Here is a 21700-nt window from a genome sequence, read left to right as displayed (position 1 = left end):
ATTGTGCTGAGAAAAGTAGCATGCAAAAAATCTTAGGTGGCTTCAGTACTTTTAGTGGTATTCAATCCAAAATATTAGCAAGAAAATTATTAATATCTTAAACACATATGTATTTTGTAATGCATGAAATCAACATAGTGCAGACTACCCTCTCCCCTACCCCACACACACACACACTCGGACTGCAGACTGCCCCCTCTCCCCCTCCCCCACGGACTGCAGACTGCCCCTCCCCACACACACTCAGACTGCCCTCTCCCATCCCACACACACACTCGGACTGCAGACTGTCCCTTCCCACACACACTTGGACTGCAGACTGCCCTCTCCCATCCCACACACAAACTCAGACTGCCCTCTCCCGTACCCCACACACATACTTTGACTGCAGACTGTCCCTTCCCACACACACACTCGAACTGCAGACTGTCCCTTCCCACACACACATACTCGGACTGCAGACTGCCCCCTCCCACACACACACACTCAGACTGCCCTCTCACATCCAACACACACAAACTCAGACTGCAAACTGTCCTCTCCCCTCATACACACACACACTTGGACTGCATACTCCCCCCTCCCCACACACACACTCAGACTTCAGACTGTCCCCTCCCACACACACACTCGGACTGCGACTTGTCCCTCCCTTCCCACATACATACTCAGACTACAGAATGACCCCTCATCTCCCGCACACACATACTTGTACTGTAGACTGTCGATCCCCACACAGACACACTTGCTGTTAGAGATATGTGCATGGCCATTTTTGCTGGTTTTGGTTCTAATTTTTTGGAGGGTTTTGGTTTTGCATAAACCACCTCACTGGTTTTGGCTTTGGATCCGGATGAGTTTTTCTTTTCAAAACTGATAAAACCAGCTAAAAAAATTATTTTTGCAATCCAAACCAAATCCAAAATTTGGCTGAAAATCTGAATTCCTAACCGTGGGAAGATTTGAACATGGATCAGGGCCAGGTTTTGGTTTGGGCCCACAAAGTTTGGGTGGGTTTGGATTTGTGGAGAACCGAACTACACTCTCTACTTGCTGTTCACCCACATAGACACTCTGTGGGTGGTATGTAATGGAGTTATGGGATCGCCAGAAGTGCAGGGGATGCCGGACGATCTCAGAAGTTTATGTTAAAGGAGCAATCATTTGCAAGGCATGGTTTTGCCTTTTATACGATTGCCCCTTTAAAAAAATGTCCGAGCTTGTCCATCATCCCGCCATTCTAGCGATCTCGGACTCCATTACATCCCACTTTAAGACTTGAATTATACTATGTACCCCTACATGCACTGCAAATCAATAGCATCACTCTGGAGTCAATTGGTTTAATACAATGCCACCGAGAGCACCATATGGTGTGCTGGAGTATGGGTCAATAGGTCGACCACACTTATGTCAACAGTCATTATGTCGACCACTATTGATCGACACACATTAGGTCAATATGGTCACTAGGTCGACATGGCCATTGGGTCGACTTAAACAAGGTTGACATGGAAAAAGGTCGACACAAGTTTGTTTTTGTTTTTTAGTTTTTTTGGTGTAGTTTTCTTCGAAAAGTGATGGGGAACCCCAATTAGTGCACCATGTCCCCTCACATGGCGAGTGGCTTCTGGTTACTATTCCCAATCATAGTCCACATGTATCATAAAGTAAAAACGAGATTTATGGTAAGAACTTACCTTTGTTAAATCTCTTTCTGCGAGGTACACTGGGCTCCACAAGGATAGACATTGGGGTGTAGAGTAGGATCTTGATCCGAGGCACCAACAGGCTCAAAGCTTTGACTGTTACCAGAATGCACAGCGCCGCCTCCTCTATAACCCCACCTCCCAGCACAGGAGCTCAGTTTTTAGTTAACCAGCCCCATGCAGTAGCAGGAAAAGAGACGACAACGGTTAGTAGCCACATACACCACACTCTCACGACAGGAGAAGTGTCAGCGGCTAATGCCATACCAACCCAAAGAAGCTAAGTGTGTCAGGGTGGGCGCCTTGTGGAGCCCAGTGTACCTCGCAGAAAGAGATTTAACAAAGGTAAGTTCTTACCATAAATCTCATTTTCTGCTGCGGGGTACACTGGGCTCCACAAGGATAGACATTGGGGATGTCCTAAAGCAGTTCCTTATGGGAGGGGACGCACTGTAGTGGGCACAAGAACCCGGTGTCCAAAGGAAGCATCCTGGGAAGCGGCAGTATCGAAGGCATAGAACCTTATTAACGTGTTCACTGAGGACCACGTAGCCGCCTTGCACAATTGTTGAAGGGTCGCACCACGGCGGGCCGCCCAAAAAGGTCCAACAGACCGAGAAGAATGGGCCGTAATGTGAGCGGGACCAGACAGACCAGCCCTCACATAAGCATGTGCAATCACCATTCTAATCCATCTGGCCAAAGTTTACTTGTGAGCAGGCCAGCCCCGTTTGTGAAATCCAAACAGTACAAAGAGAGAATCAGATTTCCGAATGGAAGCAGTTCTCTTCACATAGATACGGAGAGCCCGTACCACATCCAAAGACCGCTCTTTGGGAGATAGATCAGGAGAAACAAGTGCCGGAACTACAATCTCCTGGTTAAGGTGAAACGAGGAAACCACCTTAGGTAAATATCCGGGACGAGTCCTAAGAACCGCCCGGTCACGGTGAAATATCAGATATGGGAAACTACAGGACAAGGCACCCAAATCCGACACTCTTCTAGCTGAAGCAATAGCCAGCAGAAACACCACCTTAAGGGAAAGCCACTTAAGATCAGCTGAACTAAGAGGTTCAAACGGAGACTCTTGTAATGCCTTCAAAACCACCGACAAGTTCCAAGGAGCCACAGGCGGGACATACGGAGGTTGGATACGCAACACACCCTGAGTAAAGGTATGCACATCAGGTAAGGTCGCAACTTTTCTCTGAAACCACACCGACAAGGCAGAAATATGAACCTTGAGGGAGGCCAGACTCAGGCCTAAGTCCAGGCCCTGCTGAAGAAAAGCCAACAACTTGGCTATACTAAACTTGAAAGCGTCATAATCGTTAGATGCACACCAAACAAAGTGAGAATACCAGACCCTATAGTAAATCCGAGCAAAGGCCGGTTTCCGGGCCCGCAACATAATTTGAATGACCGCCTCAGAAAACCCTTTAGCCCTTAAGACGGAAGCTTCAAGAGCCACGCCGTCAAAGACAGCTGGGCTAGGTCCTGGTAGACACAGGGGCCCTGAACGAGGAGGTCTGGGCGTTGTGGAAGTAGAATTGGACGCTCTGACGATAGGTCTTGCAGGTCTGAGAACCAGTGCCGTCTGGGCCACGCTGGAGCTGTAAGAAACAGAATTCCTTTTTCTTGCTTGAACTTCCGAATTACCCTGGGCAGGAGTGACACCGGAGGGAACACGTACGGCAGCCGAAACCTCCACGGCACCGCCAGCGCATCCACAAATGCTGCTTGAGGATCCCTTGTTCTTGCTCCGAAGACTGGAACCTTGTGATTGTGTCGATACGCCAGCAGATCTAATTCTGGAAGGCCCCACTTTTCCACTAGGAGTTGAAACTCGCCGGCATGTACATCCTGACGACTGAGAAAGTCTGCTTCCCAATTCAGGAATCCCCCAATGAAGATTGCCGATATGGCTGGTAGATGGCGTTCCGCCCAATGTAGAATCCGTGAGACTTCCTTCATTGCCAGACGGCTTAGAGTGCCGCCTTGCTGATTTATGTAAGCCACTGTGGTGGCATTGTCCGAATTCACTTGAACAGGACGTTTCTGAATTAAATGCTGGGCTAGGTTCAATGCATTGAAGACCGCCCGCAATTCCAGAATGTTGATCGATAGGAGGAACTCCTCCTTAGTCCACCGACCCTGAAGGGAGTGTTGCTTCAGCACCGCGCTCCAACCTCTTAGACTGATATCTGTCGTTAACAGAACCCAGTCGGATATCCGGAAGGGACGGCCCCTGCACAATTGTTGGTCCTGGAGCCACCAGAGCAGCGACAGACGGACCTCCGGAGTCAATGAGATAATTTGAGACCTGATCCGGTGAGGCAGACCGTCCCACTTGGCTAGAATCAGCCTCTGGAGAAGGCGAGAATGGAATTGAAAAAAGATGTGTAAGTGCGCAGCCAGCAGCAGCTGGTATGGGGATGGTCAAATCCCAGAATATATTGGAATAAAAAGCACAAGGTACCAGCGCTGGCTGTAAGAATTATATAAGGACGGTTTGCTGAATAAAATGTCAATTTATTAAACTATTTAAAAAGACAGGTGTAAAATCCCGTTATTATTCTGAATAACACTTAAAATATATAGTATAATAATTCCCCCTGGGTATAATCACTTTTTCATCCACTCTCCTCTGGGACATGTATAAATTTTGTACGGCTAGGACAGTCTCCAGGTAGCATTCACTGTAGCAGCAGATAATTACCGGTTTCCACAGAAGAGATGTTTGATGGCATCAGCTTTAGGAAGAGTCCATTGCTAGCTGTTTATGTGGATCCGGTTCTTTATCCTTGTGGAATAAATTCCCAGTGATAGGGGCAAAGTCCAAATAAGTGCCGAGAGTGTCAGAGTCCCAATGTGTCGTGGAGTGGTGCCCAGGTGGGGTAAATGGCTCAACGCGTTTCGCTGGCAACAGGGTGATCCAGCTTCCTCAGGAGCATATCCCAGAGGAGAGTGGATGAAAAAGTGATTATACCCAGGGGGAATTATTATACTATATATTTTAAGTGTTATTCAGAATAATAACGGGATTTTACACCTGTCTTTTTAAATAGTTTAATAAATTGACATTTTATTCAGCAAACCGTCCTTATATAATTCTTACAGCCAGCGCTGAGAATGGAATTGAGCATACTCCACCATGTCGAATGCTGATACCATGAGGCCCAGCACCTGCATCGCCGAATGTATCGACACTTGCGGACGAGAAAGGAAGCAACGAATACTGTCCTGAAGCTTCAGGACTTTCTCCTTACACAAGAACAACCTCTGTTTGTGAGTGTCCAATAGTGCTCCCAGATGCACCATGCTCTGAGCAGGGATCAGGGAGGATTTCTTCCAGTTGATTAGCCACCCGTGGGCTTGTAGAAACCGGCCTGTCATATCTAGATGACGTAGGAAAAGTTCTGGGGAATTTGCCAGGATTAACAAGTCTTCCAGATACGGCAGTATCCTGACCCGTTGACGGCGGAGTACCACCGTCATCACCGCCATGACTTTGGTGAAGACTCACGGAGCCATTGTTAAACCAAAAGGTAATGCCCGAAACTGGTAATGCCAGTTGCCAATAGCAAACCTCAGGTATTGCTGATGTGACGCTGCTATAGGAATATGCAGGTAAGCATCCTGTATGTCCAGGGAGACCATGTAGTCCCCAGGTTCCAAGGCCAGAACTATAGAGCGAAGGGTTTCCATACGGAACTTGGAAACCTTCACAAACCTGTTCAATGTCTTGAGGTTGAGAATGGGCCGGGAGGACCCATTCGGTTTCGGGACTAGAAACAGCGGAGAATAGTACCACCGGCCCCTCTGCGCTGGAGGCACCTGTACTAAGACTCCTGTATCCAGGAGGGTCTTTACCACCGAGTGTTTGCCTTTGTCTGGTCCAATGGGATGTCTGTCCGGCAAAATCGATGAGGGGGGCGGTTTTTGAAGGCTATGGCGTAACCTCGAGTGACGACTTCCCGTATCCAGGCATCTGACGTGGTCTTCAACCATTCCTCGGTATACCCTAGAAGCCGGCCCCCCACCCTGGGCTCCCCCAGGGGGAGGCCCGCCCCGTCATGCGGCAGGCTTATCGGCCTTGAAAGCTGGCTGACGGGCCACCCAGGCTCTTTTGGGCCTTGGCTTACCAGGTTTGGAAGTGCGGGCCTGCTTGTTGTACGCCTGACCTTTTGCTTTACCTGAAGGATGAAAGGGGCGAAAGGAAGTACTTTAGCCTTCGACACAGAAGGAGCGGTACTTGGCAGACAGGCAGTTTTGGCAGTAGCCAAGTCAGCCACTATCTTATTTAAGTACTCCCCAAACAGAATAGCTCCCTTGAAGGGGAGTACCTCCTGGGTTTTTCTAGAGTCCAGATCCACAGACCAGGATCTCAGCCACAATATCCGGCAAGCCAGGACTGACGTAGTAGAGGCCTTGGCTGCTAGCATACCGGCATCAGAAGCCGCCTCTTTAATATAGCGAGAAGCTGTAACAATATATGACAAGCATTGTCTAGCATGGTCAGAAGAGATTTCAGCTTCTAACTCCAAGGCCCATGCTTCAATAGCCTCTGCAGCCCATGTTGCTGCAATAGTGGGCCTTTGTGCAGCACCCGTGAGGGTGTAAATCGTTTACAGACAACCCTCCACACGTTTATCCATAGGCTCCTTTAGAGACGTGACGGTAGTGACAGGTAGAGCTTAGGAAACCACCATCCTAGCCACATGTGAGTCTACTGGAGGAGGCGTTTCCCAATTCTTAGACAGCTCTGGTGCGAGGGGATAGTGAGCCAGCATCTTCTTTTGAGGCACAAACTTCGTACCCGGGTTTTCCCAGGGTTCCTGACGTATATCCACTAGGTGGTCAGAGTGAGGTAAAACTTGTTTAACCACCTTCTGACGCTTGAACTTATCTGGTTTCTTAGGAGGGACGGATGGCTCGGGATCATCCGTAATCTGTAGAATTAACTTAATAGCCTCCAAAAGATCAGGAACATCCACATGTGAACTACCCTCTCCATCAGCCGTATCCGAGTCTGAACCTGTGGGGTCAGTGTAAGTGCCGTCTTCATCAGACGAGGTGTCCGTTACAGCAGTGGATTGTGAGGAGACAAGCGCTCGCTTAGAGGACCCCTTGGACTTAGGCGAGCGATGGTCAGACTTTTTAGTAGTCAGGGACTGGTTTAACTTCTTCAATTGGGCAGATAAATCGTCCGCCCACGGCGGGTTAGCTGCAGGGACCACATACGGTTGTACCGGCATAGGGGGTCCCATAGGGGGTGTTAGTTTCTGAACTAGCGTATGTAGAAGCGTGGAAAAAGTGGCCCACGGTGGGTCATTATGTACCTCCGTTGCCACAGTCACACTGGGGGACAAGGAGCCCCCAGAACCAGAGCCCACAGCTGCTATATTCTCCTCATAGGGATCTGTGGCTTCAGCAACACCGGCAGTGTGTTCAGCCCCAGAACTGTTACCCTCAGAAGCAGACATGATATAACTTGCAGTATCAGGTAACACAGTACAATTGTCAGCAGCACAATACCTCTTACCCAAACCCCTGCACAGTGTAGTCAGCACTAGCAGAGATAAAGGAGAGATATGGTGACTAAATCTCAGTGAAAAATACGTATTAAAGTATATCTTTGTGAAAATCCTATATCAATATAAAACCTGACGCACCAAGCCCCCTCAGGTTATAGAATATAGGGATAGTTGAGTGAAAGACATGAAATGGACACCACTCAGGTATCTACTGCACACACAGATAGTCACAGTTTGTACAATGCCGAGGTTATTACTTACAATAATACTGTACTGGACTAGCTTATATATAGCTATATAGTCAATAGATATAACACTACACAGTAAGAACTGGATGTATATCACAGGGTAATTGTACTAGAAAACCCTGACTAAATGCACTCTTTCTTAACTAGCACTGTCTAAAAATGCAGGTAGAACACTTAAGTGTCATGTAAAGTCACAGCACTGACAACCAGGCGGCTTTACACAGGAGGATTTGCCCAAGCAGTCCCAAGAACAGTGAAGCTGAGAGATAATGGTGCCCAGACACTATCAGGGAGTGAGGGAGAGACAGATATGCAGCTCCAGGGCGGTAACATTTGCGGGAAATGGCGCCCTGGGGCTGGGGGAGGGGCTTCAGGTCTAAGCCCTATCCCCCTGCTGGCAAAACCACCGGGTACTGTGGGCTACTGAAAATGGTTTAGAGAGAAAACCTGACCTGCACCCATGCCCTGGTGATCTAGTGGGATCACCTGTACTGCCACAGTGTCCACCGCAAGTGCGCGTGGCCCGCCTCCCACTGGCCGCGCCAGATCGCGATAAAGACCAGGTCCACTTACCACCTCCAGAAGCGCGGCCACGTGATCCCGGAGAGCCCCCGTCGTGTGTGCCTGACGTGAAGAAAACCGGAGCCTCCTGCTGTAGTTACCCGGCAACCAGGGCTCGGGAGTGTACAGCGCCGCTGGGGAGAGCTGGAGCTGCAGCAGTGAATGTCTTCTGACATTTACCACCACTGCTGCCCTTGAGGTCTTCACTTTTTTCTTCAAAAAAAGCTCTTCTTAGGGCTGCCTGGAGCAGCCCCTCTGTTATGTGCCCGCTTACTGCAGCACCAACTACAAAACTGAGCTCCTGTGCAGGTAGGCGGGGTTACAGAGGAGGTGGCGCTGTGCATTCTGGGAACAGTCAAAGCTTTGAGCCTGTTGGTGCCTCGGATCAAGATCCTACTCTACACCCCAATGTCTATCCTTGTGGAGCCCAGTGTACCCCGCAGCAGAAAAAAGTTTAAAAAATGGAAAAAAAAAGTTAAAAACTTATGTCGACATTTTTCATGTCGACCTAGTGACCATGTTGACCTAATGTATGTCGACCAATAGTGGTTGACCTAATGACTGTCGACCTATAGATGGGTCCATGGTTATCTTGGCTAGTTTGCTGCGTCTAGGCACAACATGGGGATTAAGTCCGACTGCCCAGTCTCAGTTAATCCTATTAAAAGTCAAGATAAACATGGACCCAATTTTAAGTGTGGTCGACCTAATGACCGTGTCTCGGAGTGCTGGGGGCTGTAGCACAATACAGCAAAAGGAAAAGAGCTCCATCTATATTATACTGCAAGTCAGTATAGTTTTACTGCAGTAAGCTACTGCATATTCCAGGTGTAATGGTCTGAGATGTTATACTGCGGTGACATGTGTCTCCCTTTCTTCCACCTTATTACATAGTTTGTGTTGTGGACTCTAAGTAGTCCATAATGGCCCTCATTCCGAGTTGTTCGCTCGCTAGCTACTTGTAGCAGAAATGCAAAACAAAGCCGCCGCCCTCTGGGAGTGTATCTTAGCATAGCAGAATTGCTAACGAAAGATTAGCAATTGCTAACGAAAGCAATTTCCTTGCAGTTTCTGAGTAGCTCCAGACCTATTCCTAGATTGCGATCACCTCAGTCCGTTTAGTTCCTGGTTTGACGTCACAAACACCCCCTGCGTTCGGCCAGCCACTCCCCCGTTTCTCCAGCCACTCCTGCGTTTTTACCTGGCACGCCTGCGTTTTTTAGCACACTCCCTGAAAACGACCAATTTCCGCCCAGAAACACCCACTTCCTGTCAATCAGCAGAGCGATTGCAAATCTTTGTTTGCCTGTGAGTAAATAGCATAGTTTTGTGTAACTTTGCTTAGCGCGTGCGCCCTGCTGTGCATACGCATGCGCAGAACTGCCGGATTTTAGCCTATTAGCAATTCTGCTAACATTAGCAGTGAGTGAACAACTCGGAATGAGGGTCAATGTGAGGCTTATTTAAAAAAATGCGTCATACAAGAACCTGTAAGTGCAGCATTACCTCCTGTTGTTTCACCAGGAATGTATCAATAAGATTCCTCTGGTCATTAACATCCAAATGTTTCTTCTGGGCGGTGAAAGTCTCTCTAATAAATGTGTGAAACTCATTTATCATTTTGACCGCTCTTTTCTGAACTCCAGGAAACCAGCTCATCACAGAGGGGAATGCGTTGTACATCTTATAGAGAAAGAAGATATGTATTTATATACTGTTTGTATACATAAACACAGCAGTACAAGAAGCATTTTTTTCCAGGCAAATACTGCTTAAATAAGATAAAAAATTTAGAGCATCTACAAAACAAGCAATATGACACAACAACATATCACCAGTGACTTTGTTTGTGGTAATGGTACACACTATGGGCCTAATTCAGCCCTGATTGCTAGGGTGCATTTTTTGCATCCCTGCGATCAGGTAGTCGCCGCCTACAGGGGGAGGGGGAAATCGCTGCGCAGGGGTGTGATCACATGTGCAGGAGAGATGCACAAACAGAAGTCTGTACAGTGTCTGCACAGCCCAGGACTTACTCCTCCAGTGCGATGATCAGGGCCGGAGCTGACGTCAGAAACGCCTCCAAACGCCTGGATCCTCCTGCGTTTTTCCAGACACTCCTCTAAAAATGGTCAGTTGCCACCCACAAATGCCCTCTTCCTGTCAGTCACCTTGCGATCGCCCGTACGATTGCTTTTTTCACACCATTCTGACGCTGCCCGGCGCTGCTGACTGACGCGCCAGCACATTGCAGTGCATACGCATGCGCAGATCAGACCTGTACGAAAACGCAGTCCTGCGACCAGGTCTGAATTACCTCCTATATCATGTCATTGAGGGTGATAAGGTTCACTGTCCTATCAATTGTGGATCTCATGGAACTCTCCTTGGTCATGGACTACCAACACCACCCTATGGATGGAAGGTATAAAACCACTGTAGGTTGCAGATCTAGGAAAACTAACACTAAAATAATGAGTTAATTTTTGGGTGAACCAATATGACATGGGAACTTGGCATAATTGTTGCTTCCTGGTCATGATAAAGTAATTGTATTATCAAAATGATTTGAAGAAATATCATGTTGGAGATATGTCAACAGAACAGATGTGCCCTTGTATGCTGTGACTTCAGTTGTGCCACATAGCCAGTCTCCTGTGCATCCTCGGCTCTGCTGGCCTCCACGTAAATGCTGTCACTGGAAGATCCAATAGCCAATCAGTGGCCGCTAACATAAACACGTGGATCGGCGGATTAGCCACAGATCCATGTGTTTTTGTCGATTTTGCGGCCAAATCCGACAGATTTTTGGTCCATTTTCGACAATGTTAGTTCGCCTTTAAAAAAGTCCGACTGACATTGTCGAAAACTGCCAAAACCTGTCGGATTTGGCCTCAAATTAACCACTTGTCTGGAATGGTCGCATCAGATGTGACCATGCCTGCAAGTGCTCTATCTGATCTGGTCACACAGGATGCGACGAGTCAGATAGAGAGTGTTAGCAGCGACAGGGAAGAGAAACTGCTATCAGAGGGACCGGAAGGTCCCTCTGCCTCCCTACACTCTCCCCTACTGATAGCCGTGCTGCCGATCACTGCTGATCAGTCAGAACGGCAGGACCCCCCTCTCCAGCGGCTGCAGACAATGGCAGCTGCTGGGGAGTGTAAATTAACCCTCCCAAGCCACTTCCCCTGTATACCTGGAGGCTGTCCCAGCTTTCAAAATGAAAGCCACGATGGTAGTGATGTTCCCAATATTCTGATGGTCGCGATGTTCCTGATTGATGTTTCAATGTTTGGAAAAAAATCTATATTTTTGTTAACTAAAATCATTTGGGATAGGGTTAAATTCATGTTCTCCGCCTAATTCACTCATAAAAAAACAGACAATTTCAGAGCGGTTTTTGGCGAAATAAATCGTCAGTTAAGTGGTTAAATACTGAACTGTCAGATCCTTTCCGTTGAAAAGGATCCGACAGTAATTGAATTGACCCCTATGATAGAGAAGCACAAGGTTACTAGAGCTACACTATAAAGTGTATATAAGTCATATTAAGCAAGAGAAACGGCTGCGCTCAGGGTAATGTGAAATAACAAAGCAAAAGGAGAGCTGACATATATAATGCCTAAAAATATTTATTGTATCCAGAACCCACAGGTGGGAGAGTCGATCAAATTTATCATTACTAATATTTCCTAATTTTCATTTTAACATCTATCTATAATCCTAATTAGGAAGATGATATACTCTATATCAATGGAGTACCCATAAATTGATGTTATTACTTGTTTCCTCTATAGTCTGTGCTATAGTAATTTAAAGCTTTATCATTTTTCTTCTTTTTATTTTTATACTACTTATGTTTATATATGCTTCATAACTGAACTTTATATTATAAATAGGTACTTAATATTGTCTAATGTATTATATATGAACTCTTGGAGAGCTGACTTTTATAGTTATTTGAATTATTACTGATGAGTCTCACCTGGCTGCCTGTTGACAGCTGCTATAAGTATTGAAACATGATCCAGAGTAGGTATTCCTTCGAGAAAGTCACGTGATTCAGGACGAAATGCATTAGGCTCCTCCTCCTTTTGACACTCAGCCCACCGCTCTGTTCCCATCAGCTTCTCTCTCAGGGGCAGATGTATTAACCTGGAGAAGGCATAAGGAAGTGATAAATAAGTGCAAGGTGATACATGCACCAGCCAAACAGCTCCTAACTGTTAATTTACATATTGGAGCTGATTGGCTGGTGTGTTTATCACCTGGAATTTCTCACTGGTTTATCACTTCCTTATGCCGTATCCAGCTTAACACATCTGCCCCACAGCCCAGGAACGATCCCTTCATCACTACAGAGGACGTTCCCCGCTGCAAGCAGCGGCTTCGCTCAGCGCATCTGTGTCATGTTCCTCTCCTCTGCAAGCATATCAGGGGGCACTACAAAGGACTCTCACCAAGGACGCTCGGTGTCGTCAGCCCACGGGAGAGGTAAAACTCATTACACATGCCACCTGCCTAATCAGCCATGTGCCGGGACTTATACCGCTAATTAGTGGAATGTGCATGTTGCCTCTGCACATACACAGAGATTGAAGCCCTGCCATTGTTTATATAAAGAGAACCTCCAGATGAGATACACTGTAACAACATACAGCCACATTAAGTGTTACAGTTGCTGGACAGTATCTCCATTGGCTACAAATACTGAGCTAACCTGATTGATACAAAAAAAGGAGGTTTCTCAAGTGTGTGAACATTGGGGGTAATTCCAAGTTGATCGCAGCAGGAAATTTTTTAGCAGTTGGTCAAAGCCATGTGCACTGCAGGGGAGGCAGATGTAACATGTGCAGAGAGAGTTAGATTTGGGTGGGTTATATTGTTTCTGTGCAGGGTAAATACTGGCTGCTTTATTTTTACACTGCAATTTAGATTTCAGTATGAACACACCACACCCAAATCTAACTCTCTCTGCACATGTTATATCTGCCTCCCCTGCAGAGCACATGGTTCTGCCCAACTGCTAAAAAATTTCCTGCTGCGATCAACTTGGAATTACCCCCACTATTGCCATTAAATAGTTTGTGGTGATTCATAGTATAGATACGCATTATACATATTGTATATTTTATATATTTTTTTTTATTTCTTTTTTTCTATTAATGTGAGACTACAATAAATATTTTTAGACATTATATATGTCAGCTCTCCTTTTGCTTTGTTATTTCACATTACCCTGAGCGCAGCCATTTCTCTTGTTTAATTTGTCCTACAAATTTAAAGACACATACATAGTGCCCTACGGTAGTGCACGGGTGAATTTGTAATAGCATTTAATTTTAACTTAGGCTCTCTTCAGCAGTGATGTGTTCTGGTTTGTAGCTTTTTATATAAGTCATATGCCCACAGGGGCGGATTGGGAACAAAAAGCAGCCCTGGAAAAATGTGTACTAGTGGCCCCACATGGGCAGCACCAGAGGTGTAAGGTCTAGCTATGGGCCATGGCAGCAGCACCCTCCCCCCAAAACTTTCCACATAGTGGGCATGTCCAGCATCAAGGGGGAAGTTAAAAAGAAATAAAATTAAATATTATGAGCACATTATATGATACACCTTCAGAATTTAGGAAACTATATAATTATTTAGAAAGATATATTTTCTTGCTTATTACACCAACCATATCCCAATCACTATTCACTCAATCTTATATGTCAGCCAAGCAGGCAGACAGAGCATACACTAGATCATCTGCAATCACAGGCTAAGTGGCAAAGTCATTTTCATATATGCAAATTATTTAGCATCTTATTCATTATGTCTATAAAAAGGACCACATGCCCTCAAACAAAACAGGCCCCACAGGTGCGTCGGCCCACCGGGAATCTTCCCTGTAAACCCTATGGCCAATCCGCCTCTGTATGCCCACATGTTTTTTAAACATCTTTTGGGTCAGCATGTTAGTCCGTCACATGGCACATCTGGAGGTGTGTTCAGACCTTCAGCTTTGGCCGCATCTACTTATCAAACATTACTGTTATCTATTTTATTTGGTATACTAATTTAGGATTTAATAAATTTAATGGAGTATTATTTGACGTTCATGTACATTTCCAATATATCGGAATACATGCGTTTACATTTTAAGCACTTTTCATTTGGACTTGAAATTTTGATAATTTATTTTGTTTTGATATGCATCAGTTGTATATTCTATATATTGTACAAAAAGTCGCACCAGTATTCTGATTTGTTTTATACTGTATGTTGTTGTATATTTTGTGTGTTTGGTGAAACTCTGTATCTGCAAATAGTCTTCTTATGCTGTAACGGAGCAGGTTCTCTGTTAGGTTTTTATTATATATAATTATATAACATAGGCCCTCATTCCGAGTTGTTCGCTCGCAAGCTGCTTTTAGCAGCTTTGCACACGCTAAGCCGCCGCCTACTGGGAGTGAATCTTAGCTTATCAAAATTGCGAACGAAAGATTAGCAGAATTGCGAACAGACACTTCTTAGCAGTTTCTGAGTAGTTCCAGACTTACTCGGCATCTGCGATCAGTTCAGTGCTTGTCGTTCCTGGTTTGACGTCACAAACACACCCAGCGTTCATCCAGACACTCCTCCGTTTCTCCAGCCACTTTCCGCCCAAAAACACCCACTTCCTGTCAATCACACTCCGATCACCAGAACGAAGAAAAAACCTTGTAATGCCGTGAGTAAAATACCTAACTGCATAGCAAATTTACTTGGCGCAGTCGCAGTGTGGACATTGAGCATGCGCATTAGCGGCTAATCGCTCCGTTGCGATAAAAAAATAACGAGCGAACAACTCGGAATGACCACCATAATTCCTTACCATGGCCATTGGGCTACCAAATAATGTGTTCATTTCATTGATTACTTTCAAAAGCTTCAACAGTGTTGGATCCTCATAATCAAATCGATGGCTCAGTAATATGGAAACAATTATATTGGAAAGAGCCGCATTTATAATCAATCTATTATCAAATGGGTTGCCTGAAAGAAAAGAAAAGGACATGTATACAGCAAAAGTCACAACATTTTAAATCGATTACAGTATATTAGGTCGACACAGCTTAGGTCGACAGTCATTTGGCCAACCACTGAAGGTCAACATGCATTATGTCGACATGGTCAATAGGTTAACATGGTCATTAGGTCGACATGTACTAGGTCGACATGTCAAAAGGTCGACATGAGTTTTTCACATTTTTTTTTTAATTGGACTTTTTCATACTTGACGATCCACGTGGACTACAATTGGAAACGGTAACCTTGCCCAAAGCATGGCAAGCAAACTTTTTTATACTTTACAATAAAAGTGGACTACGATTGGGAATAGTAACCAGAAGCCGCTCACCATGGCAGGGGACACGGTGCACAAATTGGGGTTTCCCATCACTTTACAAAGAAAATGACACCAAAAAAAGTCCAAAAACCCATATCGACCTTTTGACCTTTCGACCTAATGACCACATCGACATATTGTCCCTGTCGACCTAATGCATGTCGACCTTCCATGGTTGACCTAATGACTGTCAACCTAAGTTGAGTCGACACAATGACTCAGACCCTTTTAAACATCTGAAAAGGATAATTAGATTTTTAGAAAGTATTCATAATTAAGCTAATATTTGCCCCAGAAATGTACAGTATTGTTAAATTTATAATAGTGACCCCAGAATCAGTTGGCTAGAGGTCAATGCAATCTGGGTTAAATTTTGTTACCATAGTAGCTACTAGAGATGTGCGGCGGGCACTTTTCGTGTTTTGTGTTTTGGTTTTGGTTCTAATTCCCCGCTCGTGTTTAGGTTTTGGGTTGGTTTTTACAAAACCATCCTTTTTCGTGTTTTGGTTTTGGATCTGGGTGATCTTTGAAAAGAACATAAAAACTGCTAAAATCACAGAATTTGGTGGTAATGTTGATCCAATGGTATTATTAACCTCAATAACATTCATTTCCACTAATTTTCAGTCTATTCTGAACACCTCACAATATTGTTTTTAGGCCAAAAGGTTGCACCGAGGTTGCTGTATGACTAACCCAAGCGACACAAGTGTGCGGCACAAACACTTGGCCCACCTAGGAGGGGCACTGCAGTGTCAGACAGGATGGCAGCTTTAAAAAATAGGCCCCAAACAGCACATGATGCGAAGATGAAAAAGAGGTGCACCAAGCTGCATGACTAAACTAAGCGACACAAGTGTGCGCCACAAACACCTGGCCCATCTAGGAGGGGTACTGCAGTGTCAGACAGGAGGGCAGATATAAAAAAAGGCCCCAAACAGCACATGATGCAAAGATGAATAAGAGGTGCAATGAGGTAGCTGTATGAATAAACTAAGCGACACAAACAACTGGCCCATCTAGGAGTGGCATTGCAGTGTCAGACAGGATGGCACTTAAAAAAACAATAGTACCCAAACAGCATATCATGCCAAGAAGTAAAATAGGGCAATGAGGTAGCTGTAAGATTAAGCTAAGCGACACAAGTGTGCAGCACAAACACCTGGCCAATTTAGGGTTGGCACTTCAGTCCCACTGCACTAATGGCAGATACCGGATGCACGTCTACCATCAGCACAGTTGTTATGGCCTTAGTAATCTGCTTTGCAACAGGGTATATATATATATATATATATATATATATATATATATACACACTGCTCAAAAAAATAAAGGGAACACTTAAACAACACAATGGAGGTCATTCCGAGTCGTTCGCTCTGTAAATTTCATCGCATCGCAGCGATTTTCCGCTTAGTGCGCATGCGCAATGTCCGCACTGCGACTGCGCCAAGTAATTTTGCTATGAAGTTAGGATTTTTCATCGCTCAGGCGATCGTAGTGTGATTGACAGGAAATGGGTGTTACTGGGCGGAGACAGGCCGTTTTATGGGCGTGTGGGAAAAAAACGCTACCGTTTCCGGAAAAAACGCAGGAGTGTCTGGAGAAACGGGGGAGTGTCTGGGCGAACGCTGGGTGTGTTTGTGACGTCAAACCAGGAACGACAAGCACTGAACTGATCGCAGATGCCGAGTAAGTCTGAAGCTACTCTGAAACTGCTAAGAAGTTTGTAATCGCAATATTGCGAATACATCGTTCGCAATTTTAAGATGCTAAGATTCACTCCCAGTAGGCGGCAGCTTAGCGTGAGCAACTCTGCTAAAATCGCCTTGCGAGCGAACAACTCGGAATGACCTCCAATGTAACTCCAAGTCAATCACACTTCTGTGAAATCAAACTGTCCACTTAGGAAGCAACACTGATTGACAATTAATTTCACATGCTGTTTTGCAAATAGACTAGACAACAGGTGGAAATGATAGGCAATTAGCAAGACACCCCCAATAAAGGAGTTGTTCTGCAGATGGTGACCACAGACCACTTCTCAGCTCCTATGCTTTCTGGCTGATGTTTTGGTCACTTTTGAAAGCTGGCGGTGCTTTCACTCTAGTGGTAGCATGAGACGGAGTCTACAAACCACACAAGTGGCTCAGGTAGTGCAGCTCATCCAGGAAGGCACATCAATGCGAGCTGTGGCAAGAAGGTTTGCTGTGTCTGTCAGCGTAGTGTCCAGAGCATGGAGGTGCTACCAGGAGACAGGCCAGTACATCAGGAGACGTGGAGGAGGCCGTAGGAGGGCAACAACCCAGCAACAGGACCGCTACCTCTGCCTTTGTGCAAGGAGGAACAGGAGGAGCACTTCCAGAGCCCTGCAAAATGACCTCCAGCAAGCCACAAATGTGCATGTGTCTACTCAAACGATCAGAAACAGACTCCATGAGGGTGGTATGAGCGCCTGACATCCACAGGTGGGGGTTGTGCTTACAGCCCAACACCGTGCAGGACGTTTGGCATTTGCCAGAGAACACCAAGATTGTCAAATTCGCCACTGTCCCCGTTGCTCTTCACAGATGAAAGCAGGTTCTCACTGAGCACATGTGACAGACGTGACAGAGTCTGGAGACGCCAAGGAGAATGTTCTGCTGCCTGCATCATCCTCCAGCATGACCGGTTTGGCAGTTGGTCTGTAATGGTGTGGGGTGGCATTTCTTTGGGGGCCGCACAGCCCTCCATGTGCTCACCAGATGTAGCCTGACTGCCATTAGGTACCGAGATGAGATCCTCAGACCCCTTGTGAGACCATATGCTGGTGCGGTTGGCCCTGGGTTCCTCCTAATGCAAGACAATGCTAAACCTCATGTGGCTGGAGTGTGTCAGCAGTTCCTGCAAGACGAAGGTATTGATGCTATGGACTGGCCCGCCAGACCTGAATCCAATTGAGCACATCTGGGACATCATGTCTCGCTCCATCAACCAATGCCACGTTGCACCACAGACTGTCCAGGAGTTGACTGATGCTTTAGTCCAGGACTGGGAGGAGATCCCTCAGGAGACCATCCGCCACCGCATCAGGAGCATGCCCAGGCATTGTAGGGAGGTCATACAGGCATGTGGTGGCCAAACACACTACTGAGCCTCATTTTGACTTGTTTTAAAGACATTACATCAAAGTTGGATCAGCCTGTAATGTGTTTTTCCACTTTAATTTTGAGTGTGACTCCAAATCCAGACCTCCATGGGTCAATAAATTTGATTTCCATTGACAATTTTTGTGTGATTTTGTTGTCAGCACATTCAACTATGTAAAGAACAAAGTATTTAATAAGAATATTTCATTCATTCAGATCTAGGATGTGTTGTTTAAGTGTTCCCTTTATTATTTTGAGCAGTGTATATATATATATATATATATATATATATATATATAAAATAAGATTTTACTCACCGGTAAATCTATTTCTCGTAGTCCGTAGTGGATGCTGGGACTCCGTAAGGACCATGGGGAATAGCGGCTCTGCAGGAGACTGGGCACAAACTAAAGAAAGCTTTAGGACTAACTGGTGTGCACTGGCTCCTCCCACTATGACCCTCCTCCAGACCTCAGTTAGGATACTGTGCCCGGAAGAGCTGACACAATAAGGAAAGGATTTTGAATCCCGGGTAAGACTCATACAAGCCACACCAATCACACCGTACAACTCGTGATACTATACCCAGTTAACAGTATGAAAACAACGAAGCCTCTCAACAGATAGCTTCTCAACAATAACCCGTTAGTTTAACAATAACTATATACAAGTATTGCAGACAATCCGCGCTTGGGATGGGCGCCCAGCATCCACTACAGACTACGAGAAATAGATTTACCGGTGAGTAAAATCTTATTTTCTCTGACGTCCTAAGTGGATGCTGGGACTCCGTAAGGACCATGGGGATTATACCAAAGCTCCCAAATGGGCGGGAGATTGCGGATGACTCTGCAGCACCGAATGAGCGAACTCTAGGTCTTCCTCAGCCAGGGTGTCAAACTTGTAGAATCTTGCAAACTTATTTGACCCCGACTGTTATGATTCCAGCACTCTGGTCTGAGGAGATCTTATTGCGAGGACCGGAGCACTCGAACGAAATGCTGGGAAAGGGAGCAGGAATGGAAAATAGCCCCTGGCACCCTAACTCCGTTGTCTCACCCGTGCTGACAGAAATCCCCTGCGAGACTATGGTTGCTTGAGCCCATGGCAGCCGCGTTTGAAGGGCGGATTATGTCTGCCCAACTCCGATGCCCCCCGGTCTTAGTGAGAGACAAAGGGAAATCCGAGACAGGGTGATAACAAGGGGCCCTCTGACTAAACAACCAGGCCAGGGGCTACAAGCTAACTAAAAACTAGAATATGTGCGGAAAAACAACCAGGGAAAAGGACAACCAAAATATCCACTTGTCCACATCTCCTACCCGGCACTGCCGAGTTCCAGAGAGGACTTGTGGAAGCGGACCCCTCCGCAAATGCTCCAAGAACAGAAGATATAAAGATAAAGCGGCTGAGCTGCAACACACGAAACACCACTCGATGTTAAACGGTGATCAGTCAGGACTCCAGGGAACAAAACGACTTCCTGGGATGAGATGACAACTCCCAAATACAGGACTTCTGAGGACAGGAATGACCGGATACAGCAGAACTGGAAACAGACTCTCAGCAAACCAAAGCAGCATGCAGGAAGCTATTACCGGCGTCTGAGAGAAGCCCTGGGAAGGTACTTAACAGGGAGTCCTCCAATCAGCTGCTTAGAGCCTGATTGGAATAAATGCCGTGCAGCTGCCTTGCTGCACGGCCGGAGGACAGGTGTATGTGCTTGTTCATTCAGCCCAGCAACGGGGAACGCGGTCCGCCAGTGGCGTCCCCGTTGCTAGGGTCCGTGCGGCTCAGCACGCCCGGTGTCTAGCGTTGCTAGGGAGCCGGCGGCTGAACACGCACGGCGTCCCTAGTTGCTAGGCGCCAGGCCGCGCAGACAAGCGGACCCCGGCGCCTAACAGTACCCCCCCTTGAGGAGGGGTCAAGGAACCCCTAAAGCCAGGTTTCTGAGGAAATTCCTGAAAAAATGCCCTCTTGAGCCTAGGGGCATGAAGATCTTTATCCAGGACCCAAGACCTTTCCTCTGGACCATAGCCTTTCCAGTGAACTAAAAAATAAAGCCGACCCCGGGATAATTTGGAATCGAGAACCTTCTCTACCAAGAACTCCTGTTGTCCCTGTACATCCACTGAAGATCTACCCTGAGAGATCCTCAGAGGAAATCTACTGGAAGAAACGTATTGTTTCAACAGGGAACAATGAAACGTATTTCCAATCCTGAGAGATCTTGGTAAACGTAGCCGAAAGGCAACTGGGTTGACTCTTTTACTAATAAGAAATGTCCCAATAAATTTGGGTCCCAGTCTAGCCGAGGATTGTCGAAACCTGATGTTGCGAGTCGACAACCACACCCTATCTCCCACCATAAAAGTGCAAGGACGTCGGAGCCTGTCAGAAAATTTCTTCTCTCGAAAGGCCGCTTTTCTGAGAGCAAGGTGCACTTTTTTCCAAATAGCTCTGAGATGGGAGGTCAATGCCAGCGAGGAGACTGGAAAATGATGAAAAAAAGAATTAGCTCTGGGGTGAAAACCAAAAACTGAAAAGAATGGAGACTCTTTAGTGGAGGAATGACAGGAATTATTGTAAGCAAATTCAGCCAAAGGAAGAAACTCGGACCAATCATTCTGGAGTTTGGCTGAATACAAGCGCAGATATTGTTTTAATGACTGGTTAACTCGTTCGGTTTGCCCGTTGGATTGTGGGTGATAATCGGATGTTAATGACAGTTTCATCTTTAATGAAGCACAAAAACATCTCCAGAATTGTGCGATGAATTGTGGACCCCGATCAGAAACAATATCAGTGGGTAACCCATGAAGCCTAAACACATGGCAGAGGAACAAAACTGCCAACCCTTGAGCAGAAGGCAATGGGGAAGAGCAATAAAATGAGCCATTTTACTAAAACGGTCCACTACCACCCATATGACTCGGAATCCGGCTGAAAGGGGAAGGTCAACCACAAAATCCATGGAAATATGAGACCATGGCCTGAGAGGGACACTTAAGGGTATAAGTTGCCCGATAGGCAAGGAACAGGGAACCTTATGCTGTGCACAAACCAGACATGAAAAAACAAATTCCCTAACGTCTTTAGACATACTAGGCCACCATACTGAGCGAGAGACTAACTCCAA

At 46.1% G+C, this 21700-nt stretch overlaps 1 protein-coding gene across 3 annotated transcripts in view; it reads right to left on the bottom strand.

Annotated features, from left to right (window-relative positions):
* Positions 1-21700, bottom strand: part of LOC134908926 (cytochrome P450 2C5-like) — a 189333-nt gene that overhangs the window by 44561 nt on the left and 123072 nt on the right. For all 3 annotated transcript variants that reach the window (XM_063915181.1, XM_063915180.1, XM_063915182.1), the window contains 2 exons: positions 14921-15081; positions 9565-9741 (listed from right to left, as the gene is read on the bottom strand). In XM_063915181.1, coding sequence (XP_063771251.1) covers positions 9565-9741; positions 14921-15081 — 338 coding nt within the window. The remainder of the gene's footprint in view (positions 1-9564; positions 9742-14920; positions 15082-21700) is intronic.

Source organism: Pseudophryne corroboree, chromosome 4 (assembly GCF_028390025.1).
Source record: "Pseudophryne corroboree isolate aPseCor3 chromosome 4, aPseCor3.hap2, whole genome shotgun sequence".
Classification (NCBI taxonomy): domain Eukaryota; kingdom Metazoa; phylum Chordata; class Amphibia; order Anura; family Myobatrachidae; genus Pseudophryne; species Pseudophryne corroboree.
The sequence above is the reverse complement of the archived record's forward strand: the minus strand, read 5'-3'. Positions and strand labels throughout refer to the sequence as shown.